Genomic DNA, 15087 nt, shown 5'->3' on the forward strand with positions numbered 1-15087 from the left:
AATACATGCTTTATAGTGCAAAATGCCCTTGCTCTATGAAAATACATTGAAAGATCTTTTGAAGAACTAAACATTACCTCAAAAAAAAAAAAAAATTAATAAAATAAACCAATAAAAGAGAGAAAAAAAGAAAAAAACTTCTAGAACCTTAATTCTTAAAAGTGCAGTATGTAAGTTTGACACCGAGTGGTTGAACTAGGCATTCCTGGATCAAAACAAATGCAAGCGCAGGTTGCCAGATTGAGGACAGCAGCAAGTGATTTAAACCATATTGTAAAGAAACGACACCCGATAGAAGGAATATTTTTACTATAATTAATTAGTTTTTGTCCAAACCAAGACCTCAAATTAATATACATTTAAGAAGAAGATTCTATTTCTCACAGCTGAACAACAGAAAACCGACAATGATCACCTCAAGTAAACCTCATGTGCATTATTCGGTATTAAATGCTAACAATGTGAGTTTAAATGCCATTTTACATTAAACTTATTGCCATATACTGAAAGCAGCAGCAGACAGTTTACCTCAAATCTTGAAAAATAAAAAACTTCAGTGATTCAGTGTGTACATTTATAATATAATATATTAAATTACTAATATAATATAATATAATAATATCAAAGAGGGTTAAAATGTATTAAATAAACTATAAACCTTACCATACTTTCATGAGTCAGTGTATATTCTTTGATTCTGAATGGCTGTATTTAAATTGCTGTCATCTTTCGTCTGGTGCAAACAGCCAAATTGCGCATCACTGCGTATCTCCGCGTGGTTAAAATGTAACCTACTCACCTAATGTTTACGCTCATAATATTTATATCATTTATAATTATTAACCTCATGTGGAACTCTGAATCTGCATCCAATTTTGGGGTCTGCTACTGTCACAGGAGGTTGCAAAATATCTGACTTCAGCATTGTTTTTCAGATAAACAAGTATGTTCACTTCGCATATTTCTTAATTATCTGCAAACATATTATGGTATTTTTATGCTTTAGAAGAGTCAAAAACGTACATACAGCAACTTTAAAAGGTACCAAAAGGCTTTTCAGTTTTCTAAAGCACCTTCAGTGACAATAATTATTTTCAAGAGCGCTTCAAAATCTAAAGGACCCATTCCATTTTGAAGAACCTTTTTTCTTTTTTTTTTGGAATGAAAAGATTATATGGATGTTAAAGTCACTTTTTTAAGCCATTAATGTACAGTTTTGGAATGATTATCTTTAAGACTCCCCACATGTGACTAGTCATTCAATTTGAACTTGATGTACAATACGGCCTGTATTATCAGGACAAAATAAGAGAATAAAAAAAAAACTCCCTAGTCTATTAAAAGACATACTCTTCTTAATACAGCACACAGCAACAGTATTTTAGTGTTTCTGCAAATGAATAAATAAAATATGTTAATTTTCTCTTAAATATTTTATTTTATTAGCCAGTGTCTAGTGTACAGGCTCCCTATATATCTCCAGCCACAGGAAAGGTTTTTGAGAGTATTGCAGATGTGGGAATAAACCAAGGTCAGACACAGCGTGATGATAAACTGCTAATGTCATTTGCCACACGCTGATGCAGAGGAGAAAAATATGTCCAAATAACCTATTTCTCGGAGTCGTTTCAAAATACGTCTGTGCGTAAAGTAGCTCATAAAATGCGTCATATAATGCAACGTACTTGAATAACATCTAACAAAATTGGTTAAGCGTTTTCATTCATTTTCAAAATATCTGCTTCGTATATTTTTTTTTACCTGAATCATTAAATGTTTGATTAAAGCTACAAACTAGTAAAAAGACAGTACAAGACTAGCTAAACAAATTCACGTTGTCTCTAAACTTTCTTCGATAGTGTGATAAAGGCAGGTGCAGAGCATCAGTTTGACGTCAGGAGCTGCGGACACCGGCGGGCGAGAGCGCTCAGACACATTTGTCAAGTGTCCAAACACAGTGTGTGGGGTCTCGCGCACCTGGCACAAAGTTACCGCGCAGAGCTCCACATTCACCGCGAGCGCAATGAATTACAACAAGTCTAGCGGTCCGTCCAGCAGCAACTCTGGTTCGGTGGACGAGCTCGTGATCACATCGACTTTCGGGACGCTGCTGTCGGTGGTTTACATCGTTGGAGTGTCGGGAAACGTCTACACGCTGGTAGTCATGTGCCACTCCATCCGCTTCGCCACTTCCATGTACATATCCATCATCAACCTGGCGCTCGCGGATCTCCTTTACCTCTCCACGATCCCTTTCGTGGTTTGTACGTACTTTCTAAAGGACTGGTACTTCGGGGACGTGGGCTGCAGGATACTGTTGAGCCTGGACCTATTAACTATGCACGCGAGTATCTTTACTCTGACGGTGATGTGCATGGAGCGCTACCTGGCAGTGACTAAACCGCTGGATACTGTTAAACGCTCCAAAAGCTACCGAAAAGCCATGGCGTGGGGCGTTTGGATTTTGTCCCTCGTTTTAACTCTGCCCATGATGATTATGGTTAATCAGACTACTAAAACAACAGCAGACGGAGGGGTGAAGAGGATGTGCGCGCCCACCTGGGCACCTCAGGCGTATAAATTGTACCTGACTGTCCTGTTCTGCACGAGCATAATGGCGCCAGGGCTTGTCATTGGTTACTTGTACACCAGACTGGCCAGGACGTACCTTGAGTCCCAAAAGACGCCAGCTGTTAAAGGCAGCAAGCGCTCGCCGAAACAGAAAGTTTTGATAATGATTTTCACCATCGTGCTCGTGTTTTGGGCGTGCTTTTTGCCCTTTTGGATATGGCAACTTGTGCCTCTGTACCACAAGCCCTTCAGTCTCGCCTCACACACACACACGAGCATCAATTACCTTGTGGCGAGTCTGACCTACAGCAACAGCTGCATCAACCCGTTTCTGTACACGCTCCTCACTAAGAATTATCGGGAGTATCTTAAAAACCGCCACAAGAGTTTTTACCGCTACACGTCATCGTTTAAACAGCGCCCACCGAGTTTGTACTCTTGGGGAAAGTCTGCGTCATCCAGTAATCAGTTTGAGTTCAACTCTGAGACGCTTGCCATGGCGCAGTTAAAGGTGATGCAGTGAAGAGATTGGAAAGCTTAACCCGTTCTGCGAAGGTAAGATTGGGGTTTCGTTTAGGTGAACTACTTACCCTATACGGTAATTTTCATACACGAAAGATTCACAACTATAAAAACATCTTCTTAAAGAAAATTACTAGAGAAATTGGCGGTTCACTCTGATCTGGTAGCCCCTGGATAAAAGCAGGAATAAACCCAGGAAAGTGAGAGACTAGTGATTAATATTCGTATAACTACAGTTTTACAGTGTAACAAAATGATGGCTAATTGGTGGTTCTGGGCTCTTATCTATAAACCAATGTTTTATTGTTGTTAAAAACCATGCTTATCACACAAAACATTACATCAAATATTTTTGAAGGCTATATAAAAAGCTTATTTGGTTATGAAGGAAATGAGGAGGTTTGCTATGTTATCACAAAACATGACTTTTATAGCAGATGCCATTCTTGAAGGTTGAACAAGGCAACAGTTTGTATGACATGACAGAAATCCGATAATAGGCAATGTCGAAAACTTCACATTTGACTTCTTTAGTTAGATCTGTAAAAGCACACCTTTTCTCCATTCACAAAATAATTTGCATATTCATATGTTTGTCATTTGCTTGAGCACTGTTATTTAACCAAAAGCACCAAAATCCCATGTCCTTCAATTGACTTTGATGGTTTATGGAAACAGAAAATGTACAACTGTTGATTTTTTTTTTAATTTTATAATTATTATTATTTTTTTGGACATTAACATACAAGACTACAGAATTTTGGAGCCTAAAAAGGGTTTTAAAGTGCAAGTGCAGTTTTGTAATGGGTTCTCATAATGCAAGACTCTGTCACTAATAAAATGTGTTGTCATACTAATGCACAGACAAAAGTAAGTACTTCCTAACCAAAACATCACTGGTGGACTGCAGGATCGAATACACATGCAAGCCAGTGTTTTTTTTTTTTTTTTTTTTTTTTTTTTACCAAGTGACATTCCCAACTGCCCTGGCATGCATAGTGTTTTATTAATGTATTTATATACATTTTTGTTTTGTTTTTTGAAGATCTATAGGATGAGATCATTTTGTGTTTGCACCAACTACACACAATGAAATAATAATGATAAAAAAGACACTTTCGCTAACAATTCTCATCAACATGCAGGACCTTTAGCATTCTAATGGGAAACATTTGTAAATTTAATAACAGAAGCACAATTACAACAAGCCATGTATATATTTATCCAGTCCACAGGGATAATCAGAGTAGAAAATGTAATAACATAAAAAAAAAACATTGCAACATTCAGTCAAGATGAAAAAGCGTGTAATCATAGCAATTATTAAAGTTTGTTGTGCCAAGAGAAACTTTCCCACATATTTCCGTGTCTGAACGTCAAAACACTATGTTATCACAGAAACACTACATTATACTGTACATATGCATTCAAATAAAATGTCAAAGAAAACTCTACAATGCTGAAAAATTATGCTTTAATGAACCTATATTTAAATCCACCATGGGCTCCAAATCATAATAATACACACTGACACATTCATTTCTCACAAGGACATCAACTCAGTTAGATTCCAGATTGCAAATCCATAGTTTACAGTAGAAAACAAATGGTCTACTAGGGCCATCACTGGTCACATCGCAAGTTTTACAATTTTGTATCTTTATCATAGTTGACCAGGAGCTACAGAATTGTATTTACTGTATTTATATGAAGCAAAACAAAGGTTTTCTCACTTAGATTTTTTTATCCTGTTTCTAGTTCAGATGTCTACATTTCAAAACAAAAACAAGATTATTTTTACTTGTTTTAAGAAAAAAACTCTTTATTTTTTACTGACGTTAAAAATAAAATAATTTTTAATAACACTATAATAACTACACACTATGAATCATCTATTAAGCATTAGCAAATAGTGAATTCATTATTTGTTAAGCATTAACTCCACAATAATAGACGTTAGTAAGCAGTTTATAACTGCAGATACAAATGCTCTATTCTTGACATAAGCACATTAAAAATGTGCTTAATAATTCAAACGAACAATAATCTTTGCAATCTTATCTACAAAAAAAAAGTCAAATGACTGTAAGATTTAAACATTGCTGAATAACAGGAATATTAAAATAGAACATAAAATTGGATAAAACAACATAATAATTTAACAACATATTATGATACAACATTTAATGTATTTGGTGATATTTAAACCGCACTGAAATTTTACTTTAGTTAATACTGCAAAGATTTATTTTTCATTTGACACAGTTTCATTTGTGTCTCTTCAAATGAATAGAAATTCATAAAGTTGTTTATTTTCTTTTTTTTTTCCTGTTCAGAATATAATCCAGCCTTTAATGATCTTTTATAATAGGATTATAAAGCATTAATAGCCCTCACTTTAAGTCACAAAACAGGATGAAACAGAGTTAATAAAGCATTTGTTAATATACAAATTAACTATTAATATATGCCTGACCAATAACATATACACATGTTAATTTGAATAGTTTATTAATAATTAACTTATGCACTCTTAATAATCTTTAAAAATCTGCAACATCTCTCAAATAACTGGTTTGTAAATTATGCAATACTTAATTTAGTAATGAAAAAACAACAAAGTATTCTTGACATAGAAGCGCACATATAATGTGCTTAATGACTGTATTTTCATAGAGCATTTGTATCTGCAGTTGTAAACAGCTTACTAACATCTATTAATGTTAAGGCTTAACAGATAATGAATTCGCTATTTGCTAATGCTTAATTAATGATTTATAGTGTGTAGTTATAGTGTTACCCGATATTGTTACTTGGTCTAATATTTATTTTTTTTTTTTGCTATTTAATCTAGAAAAGATATAAAGCAAAGTAAACAACAAATGCATATTGATTATTTAATTTCCAATATTGTGCAGCCCAATTAGTGAACTAATACTATGCACACTCATCAGTAGTCCATTCAGCTATGAGCCAAAAAGAAAAGAATCTTGATGTGCATCACCAGACATTTGGCCCAAAACATCATCTACAGATACCAATAATAATGAAATATTGCTTTCCCATCACATAATCCATATGGTGGCATTTGCCGCTCAGGGCTAAACTGGTCTTTGCATATTCATGCATTTGAACTCTGTTCCTCAGGCACTAATGCATTACGCTCAGTCAATGAGTCTTGGAAATGCGAATACAGAAAGAGTAGCAGGTGGCTACAGTATTGGATGACGCTCAATATCCTTAGCACAAAATAGAAACCCGCCACAAATATGACCACAAAGTTCATTCTAACGATCTGTGGTATTCATATTTAGTCATTTACGCAATAGCATAGTAGGTGTGTAAAAGCGAGATGACTATACAACAAACCCGTTGCTAAATAACAAATTCCTGCTGTGTTCTATTTCGGTTCTCAATGTCAGTACAGGCTCGGCGGTCATACAATAGTGTAAAGTGGAAGAAAAATAGCATGCATTCTCTCACTCCATCTACCACTGGCAGAACCACGGATGTGGAAGGATAAAAATGATTCTTGCTGGCTCCATTGCTGTGGAGACAAAAGAACAGAAGCCGTACAACTGGGGCTTTGACGTGTTCATAAAGTCATCGAAACTCAAGAGTTTGCTTGACTCTCAGACCAGGGTCAGAAATGGTTACGGGATTTCTTAAGCATCTCTCCAAGTGCCAAACCTCACACAGGCAAAAGCATCATTTATCATGGAAAGATTAGCTCAAAATTGGAAGAACTGAGCCTGGTGCGGAGAGTGTATCACTTTACTTAATGACACAGTAGAAATAGCACTCGTATTAAACAAAAGCCCTCTTTAAAAACAAATTGCACAACCGCAGAGTGAAGGCGCCAGTCAAACTGTTCACATTTTCGTTCAAACTTATCAGTCTCTCTGAGAAATTAAATCAATCACAGTCTCGCTCTACATGTTATTGTTAGGCTTTGCGTGGAGGAAATTGTATGATTCAAGTGTAAACGGAGTGGAATGCTTCATCGCCAGAGGGAAGCTTGGGTTACTGTAGTCATCCATCCAAACTTTTTCTCGAAACTGTGGTTGAACTACATGCTCACTTGTGTCCATGGTTTGTTTTGTCATATAATTTAATGAGCTACATCTGAGCTTGAGAACCACAACACCCACTGGCAAACACTCTTTTCCAAATGCCATGCTTATCAGCTGTGCATTTACTTTCCAGTTTGACAAAAAATGTGTTCATGTTGAAGCAGCTGCCAATAGCCAGGGAAATGTTAAGCTCCAGGGCTATATAACACATGTAAGAATGTAATGAGATTAAGAAAGATCTTAAAGGCTTTAGAAGGATTACAATATCAGTTAAAAGAGAACTAGTGCTTTACAAATTAGTACATACTGTAAGAGGCTCCTAGTCTTATGCAAATACTTCCGCTCGGAGCCAAAATGTCTATTTAAAGATTGGAAGTTTGCTGTAATTGATCATTGACACTGGTTTTTGCTTCTATAATTTTTTAAAAGTATAGTTATATGAACTAAATAGTTTTTTTTTTTAACTTTCAACTCGTATTAGGGCTGCCTAAAATATTGTTTCATTATCAATGTCGCAATGTGATCATTCACAACAGTCATGTCGCGAGTATATGCAATATTGAATCTGGATTATAATTGCATAATAAAGTTTATAATAATAATAATAAAAGTGTCAAGGCCTATGACAGTGTGAGGGATTTAAAAGCATTCAGGCCTAAGAAATTATACCGAATTTAATTGTTCATCAATTTCACAGCAGTGGTCTAAAACTCAATTCCTGGAGGGCCACAGCTCTGCATACCTTAGCTCCAACCACCTCCAACTTAATAGTCTCTAACAGTCTTTAACAACTTGTTTAGTTAGATTAGCAGTGTTTGATGAGGGTTGGAGCAAAACTGTGCTGAGTTGCAGCCCTCTAGGAGTTGAGTTTGAGACCTATGCTTTACAGTAGTCTTAAATTTAACTACTGCATACCTAAATACAGTTTAACTCCTCGGAAAACAGTTAAATGCTTTTAATTTAATTAGTATATTTTTCTTTATTGAATTTGTTGTTCCTTGTAGGTCGTTTCTGTATTTTATGCATATGCACTCCCCTACAGAATCATCCCGATCAATCTAAGATGATAAATTCTTTCCAAATAGTCTAGTTAAATTGTATTCATATCTCAATATTCATCACATAATAAAATATTGCAATGTTAGATTTTTCCAATATCACACAGCTCTAATTCAAATAATACTGAAAACTACTCGATACAGGTCAAAGGAAAGTGTCGTACAACAAAGCTGCATTTATCTGACCAGGCAAATAACATTTCAATTGTAGTATTGCAAATTATTTAGCTTTACACTGTTTTTATAATTTTTTAATACATTTGAAATGTACTGTATTATTATTCCTGTAAAGCAAAGCAAAATTTTGTGTGCCATTACTAGGCCCATGAAAACTACGCGCAACAGAATTCCACAGATTTTTCGCCAAACATTGATTCCGTTTATTTACTTTTGTGAATATATATTTATTAAGTTTTTGAAAATTCATTTTAGTAATATTATTGACTAATATGAAAATATTCATAAGATGCATTTACAAGTTTGTTAAGCAATATTTTCTGTCTTTTAGTAGATATATTATATGAGAGACTTGCTTTGTTTACCAAATAAGTGGATCTAATTGGATTTGCATCGTAAACATCAAATAAAAGTTGAAAAGGTAATATTGTTGTCATATATTAAGGTTTTAGTTATGATATTCCCAAAATCATTCCGCATAAATACACAGATTTTTACTAAAAAAAAAAAAAAAAAAAAAAAAATAGCAAAAAAAGTCTGCAGATTCCTTCTGGCCCTAGTGATTACATTATTATTCAGCATTATAAATCAGCATTATAATATGCTGATTTGCTGCTATATTGTGATCAATCACTAATAAATAATGGTAATTATTTCATATTAATATCATTATTGACAGGGCTGATTTTATTTACTGATTCATATTTGAATTTTCTGGACTCTGGAATACACATACATTTGTAAAACAACAGCATTTATTTGAGATAAAATATTTTGTACATTGTTTACAATCACTTCTAATGTATTTAAATTGACCTTGATGAAAAAACAATTAAAATACTTTTAAAAAGTTATACGTTACAGATTGTACAAATGTACAAAGCAGCACAACTGTTTTCTAAATTTATAAGAAATCTATCTTGAGCATAAATCCAGGATCGTATAACACTGAAGACAGAAGTAATAAAAGGTAAAGGTGCAGTATGTACGTTTTTGACTCTTCTAAAGCATAAAAATACCATAATATATTTGCAGATATTTAAGAAACATGCCAAGTGGACGTTCTTGTTTATCTGGAAAACATTGCTGAAGTCAGGTATTCTGCTTTAAAAATGTGATTTACGTGCTTGAACTTCTGTCTTTGTTTTGGTCATTTAACACGCCTAATGCCAGTTTAGCCAATTATATTTCAGCACCGAGTTGTCTTGGTGTGATTCATTCAGCCATAACTGAAAATGCAACTTCCAGTGGACAGTAGCAGCCTCTAAAAATAAAACACAAATTCAATAGATACAGTTTACGCAGATACAAACGTAAACATTAGGTGAGCAGGTCACATTGTATCTCTGTGTCCTAGCAACACACTCTATGCTGCGATTTACAGTGATAAGCAATTTATCTGTTTGCACCAGACCCTACACAACATAAATTTTAATACAGCCAATCAGAAGCACAGAATAGTGCACTTACTGCACTCCAATGAAATGGTAAGGATTTTAATCCCATTGATACATATTAAACCTCTTTAACATTAATAAATGTACACACTGAATCACTGATATGTGTTGACTTGCTCACAGTACTAAAGTTCAAGTTCAAACTGTTTTTTTTTTTTTTTAATCTGAGTTAAACTATCTTCTGCTGCTTTCAGTTGTATGGCAATAAACACCATGTAAAATGGCATTAAAAACTCTCATTGTTAACATTTATTAGTGAATACAACATATGAGGAGTACCTAAGTTGATCACTGTCAATTTTCTGTTGTTCAGCTGCAAGATATGTGTTGGTTAGGACAAAAATTCATTTTAATAAGGAAAATATGCCTTCTATCACATGGCCTTGCTATTATTTGGAACACGATTTAAACCTGCCTTTGCTGGTGTTGTCAATCCGGCAACCTGCTCTTGTGTGTGTTTTAAACCAGGGGTCCAATACCACGTTCAACCACTGGGTGTCAAACTTACATACTTCACCTTTAATTCTGCTTTGCTTTACCCAATATTAAATAACATTTGAAACATATTCATAGGAAACTGCTTGTTTATATTGAAATGACTTTATTGCAGTTTTACTGTATAAACAAATGCAGCCTTGGGGAGCTTAAATGATACAAATATTACAAAAAATCTTACCCACCTCGAACATTTGACTGATATGCATACAGATAATACACATTCTCCAAGTGTTTCAAAATAGACACATTTATGCATGACACGCAACAATCATATCTAACCCAATCATCTCAAGCAAAGGCAGCCCATCACAGACAAATAATCAACTCCACAAGACATGGACGTATTGGATTTCACTCTATTGTATAGTGGCAACAAATCAACAGTTCAGCCTAGTCACTGAGGGGATCTGTCCTGAGATTGCTGTTGGCAAAACCGGCTTGTTTTGCATAAAGCTGAAATGATTCATTTAGCAGGAGTTGTAGCAAACTTGTTAATGCCTTATAGTATGTAAAGCATGAATGAATTTGGAACTAAATAAAGGAATATTGCAGACCAAAAGAAGCCAATTAAGCTAGTGGTGATGCAACAGAACCAGTAAATTAAGCATTAGCCAAAACTCATGAATCATCACATGAGCAGCCTCAGAAAAACAAGAGTCCAAAGAGACTCCCTCTTCATGTTAATATAAAGCTGATGCATGCGTTTTAATAACAGGCATTAAATGTATAAGCGCATTCAGAACTGGACTAAGGCTGCACATGCTAATTTATCTTATCTTAAATTCACCACACATCTGAAAGTACACTATTGGGAATATTTTGACAGATTATATATACAAAGATATACTAGTACACAAAACAATAGTGGTATGTACTTCTGTTTTTATGTCAAGGTTTAGTTCATTTTCAGGTCAGCGCTGGGTAAAAACTAACTGAAATTTTTTTTTTTTTTTTTTAAACAGCGGTTAATCACAAATTGTGGGATCTAACAAAATTATAATTAATTATTTTATTTGATAATTCTTTTAAAATATCCAAGCTAAACTAATGCATTAAACTAAACACAATCTTACATAATTTTAGATAATAATAATACTATATTATTAGATATTTCCCAGAGATGGGTTGCGGCTGGAAGGGCATTCGCTGCATAAAAACGTGCTAGATGAGTTGGCAGTTCATTCCGCTGTGGCGACCCCGGATTAATAAAGGGACTAAGCCGATAAGAAAATCAATGAATGAATATTATTAGATAATTATTTTCTAATAAGATATCTATTAATAATATCCAACACAACAATGTGACAATTAACAATAAAATACAACATATTAAATAAAAACTAAACAAAAAACCTTGAATAAGACTATACCAACATTTAAAAGAAGCATAATGAATATATTCACTAACATTAGAGGTGTAGCGGATCACGTTTGATCGTATAGATCACAACCCATGGTTCAGAACATAAGTGACCCGCATATGAATACATTTTTCATATTTTCATATTTTAGAATCCTAAATTTGTAAGGATCGCAGAAAAATCGCCTCTAGCATCATTCAAAATGCATGTATGAAAGCATTTAGGCTTTCCTGTAAACTATAAAAATTATGGAAGTTTTGGTAGGATATTTAAGATGTGGTGGGTTTCTTAGGTGTTTTCTATCACTACTTGTTTACCCTGCATTAATGCATTCCGTGTAAGCTGCACGAATAATCATTAAAAGATCGGAATCTCAACACCCAAGCAACATAAATGGTGAATAATGGTGATTTGCATAATGTATGTTTATTAATCCTTTGAATCGCTGCATTTAGATCTGAAAACGCAAAAATCAAGAAAGAGAGTCTTTAGTCTTTTGAGTTCATTATGAAGTTTCAAACAGTTAAATAATAAAAGTTCAAAAGTTTATAGTTTAGATAAAACCACTGATGTTTGTGGTAAAGAATCAAGTTGTAGGCAGCAATTAAACTATTTAACCAATAGATGGGGACAACCAGCCATCAAAAATATGCCACTGAATAACACTTCAAAAATGACACATCTAGCGATAAAACATGAAGTTTTATGAGTGAATAACTGAATCATTTATTGAAAATAAGACTAAAAATAAATGCGGGTTGTACAAATTATAATGTAGCGTCATCACCAACAGTAGAAGTAACAGGGAATTTTTCAAATTAATGAATATTTGGCAGTTTATTTTTATTCAGCTGATAAGTTCTTCATTTTATTTTTAATAAAAGCACAGGTTCTAAGTTCTGCTTGGTGGAAGTAAACGTTTCTTTTAGTACGGTTTTTGTAATAAATGGAAAGCAAATTACATTTGTCTCCTCCCCTTTTTGGCTGATCCGAAAAATAGTCCAATCCGTGACTAAAAACCACAATGTGATCCGAACTGTGAGATTTGTGATCCCTTACACCACTAGCTAACAGTGCATATTTAGACAGATGCTCAGATGAACCAATAGAGCTGTTACATGACATGTGAGCTGTTTCTTAGTTTATTTTGAGTTAGAACTATTAATGAAGAAATGGGAATTACTGCGTTTACTTGCATTTTAACTGAGAATGCACATAAACAAGAGTCAAAACAGAATTTACTATATGAATTTCCTAATAAAATGGACATAATCCAAAAGATGAGACAGGAACTGTGTTATATACCTTAGTGAATGTAATACAGTATACAAATCAATAGCCTAAAATATCAATAATGGGGTATATTTCATATAGATTCAACAAAACAAAAATAGTTTTAAAAAAAAGTTCAGCAAATGCAGAGTTTAAAATAAGACTGTATTTGTTAAGTATACATACAAAAGCAAAAATGTATGCACTATTATATCTCTAGTTGCAAATGCTTTAAATGAGAAAAGCAAAAACAGTGTGTTTTGAACCTCACTTCAAAGGTGAGGCGTTTAATTTTGGGCCTTAAATGTGTAAAAAGAAGCCAATTAGCAGTTACATCTCAAAACAAGCTGTCAAAAACATGTTGAGACTGGCTGAACTTGACTTTCACCACATAAAATGCCAGAGTAATTAAAGCTAACACAGTACAATAGGGAATGTGTTAACAACAGATCATCATGTATGCTATATGAACTTTTTGTACTTGGCAAACTGAAGGGATATTAGAATAAAGACATCAAGTAAACTTGTTTTCTCGAAGAATACCCTAAAACTCATGTCAAAGATATCAAAAAGGTATTTTCTTTCAAAACATACACTCAAGTAAAGAGACATGGCTGAAGGAATAAAAATTCTTTGTGAATCGGATTCATTGAACTGTCTTTAGTAGCATGAGCAAGGCTTTGGAAAGCAATTCTACAAAGAACATTTTTTAGGTGATGACACGAGTGGAGATATTTGACAAGCGGGTCTCCAGCTCCTTGTTTTCATTACATACACCGGTTCCATCATCCCACTTGTGTTGCCTGTCTAGACAGTGATTTAACTATAATAATATAAACGACTTTAAAGCGTGCAGCACAACCAGGAAAGAGAAGACTTAATAGTAAAGAAGCACCTTCTGAAGCCAAAATCGAACCCAGAAGATGCTTGGCTTCAAATGACAGCAATTCAAGTAAATCTCCTGAAAATACAAAACTCCTCTTAAATTAAAAGCATAAAGGGAGACAAAACCCTTTTGAGCACAGAAAAACCTAAACATTTTTCTAAAAGGAAAATAAGAGGGTTTTTTAATGCTGTAAACCTGACAGATGGAAGTGGTGTTTCATCATTTTTCTCTGTGTTTGCCCCAGGGTTTCTGTCACTCATCCGTCCCTTTAAACCAGGAGGATCCTACGGCAATGAGGGGTTATCAATGGCAAAATCAGGGTCACATGTGAAGGACACCGTGATGGCATATCGTGTGCCCCAAGCAACCTTCTCCACATGATGGAGGTTCTCAGAACCGGATGAGAAGAAGGAGACCCGACCTGCAGCAGATAAAAGAAGAGGTGCTGAGCGAGAGAAACGAGAGAAGGGGTGAAGTGATGTGCTGAAAAATTGCATATGGCGTATGCTGAAGTCAGCCTAGAGTCAATCAATGATGTTTTGAACTCTGAAGATACTTTTTCTTCTTCTGTTTTTAATACCTTTTGTAAAAGCTTTTTTTAAAGCTGAATTTAAATGTTTGTTATTGACAATTGCTGTTGTGTCTCATGATGACCGTACACCGTAAATATAATGCTGATGGAAAGTGGCTTCAAAGCATCTATAAATACAAGTGGATGCTGAGATAATTGCTAAATGATTCTAATATAGCCTGGGTGGACTGCTGAATTCATTATAAGACTCAAAACGGAAGGAAAAAATTGGCGGAACTTTATGTATGTAAATTCCCTCCATTACGTCTGCCTGCTACTGACCTTTGTAGACCATTCCTGACCATGAAAGGTGTACTGAATCTCATGAAACGTTCATGTTTTAAAAAAGAAATTTTTAAAAGTTGAAATGCATGTGTTAAATTCTATGAATAAATGCTGAATGTCGGACTGCACTGCTGGAGGAATATACATAATGCAAGATGGAGCAATTCCAAAGTGTTAGGCAAGCAGCTGGAATTCTTTGATAAAACAAGCTGGAAGAAAGAATGCAATACATGTTAAAATAGAGAAAACATTCATGAGTCAAGAGTTTGAACAAATTATGACTTTGTAATGCACAAAACAACATTTGCAGTCATAGATGAGCAAATGACTTTTCTCAGTTTGTTGTTTATAAAAAC

General features: G+C 34.4%; 2 protein-coding genes across 7 annotated transcripts in view; one reads left to right on the forward strand and one right to left on the reverse strand.

The window, feature by feature from the left end:
* ogfod3 (2-oxoglutarate and iron dependent oxygenase domain containing 3) overlaps positions 1-15087 on the reverse strand; it is a 242509-nt gene that overhangs the window by 189763 nt on the left and 37659 nt on the right. Inside the window, 1 exon segment of one of the 5 annotated variants that reach the window (NM_001130772.3) lies at positions 11643-14296. The exons of the other annotated variants lie outside the window; for them this stretch is intronic. Coding sequence (NP_001124244.2) covers positions 14160-14296 — 137 coding nt within the window. The 3' untranslated portion in view covers positions 11643-14159. 5 annotated transcript variants of the gene reach the window in all.
* Positions 841-14859, forward strand: LOC110440145 (urotensin-2 receptor). Of its 2 annotated transcripts, XM_087276481.1 has the most exons (3): positions 841-2957; positions 3034-3126; positions 14120-14859. In XM_087276481.1, exons 1-2 carry the CDS (start codon positions 2024-2026, stop codon positions 3078-3080), a joined length of 981 nt encoding a protein of 326 aa, XP_087132607.1. In that variant the 5' UTR covers positions 841-2023; the 3' UTR covers positions 3081-3126; positions 14120-14859. The 2 variants fall into 2 exon arrangements, with proteins under 2 accessions (XP_087132607.1, XP_087132606.1); XM_087276480.1 differs by having other exon boundaries at positions 1165-3126.

This window comes from Danio rerio, chromosome 12 (assembly GCF_052040795.2).
Source record: "Danio rerio strain M-AB ecotype USA chromosome 12, GRCz13ab, whole genome shotgun sequence".
NCBI lineage: Eukaryota > Metazoa > Chordata > Actinopteri > Cypriniformes > Danionidae > Danio > Danio rerio.

Excerpts from the sequence above, each read along its gene's own strand:
- LOC110440145 (XM_087276480.1), top strand. The coding sequence starts at position 2,024 with ATGAATTACAACAAGTCTAGCGGTCCGTCCAGCAGCAACTCTGGTTCG.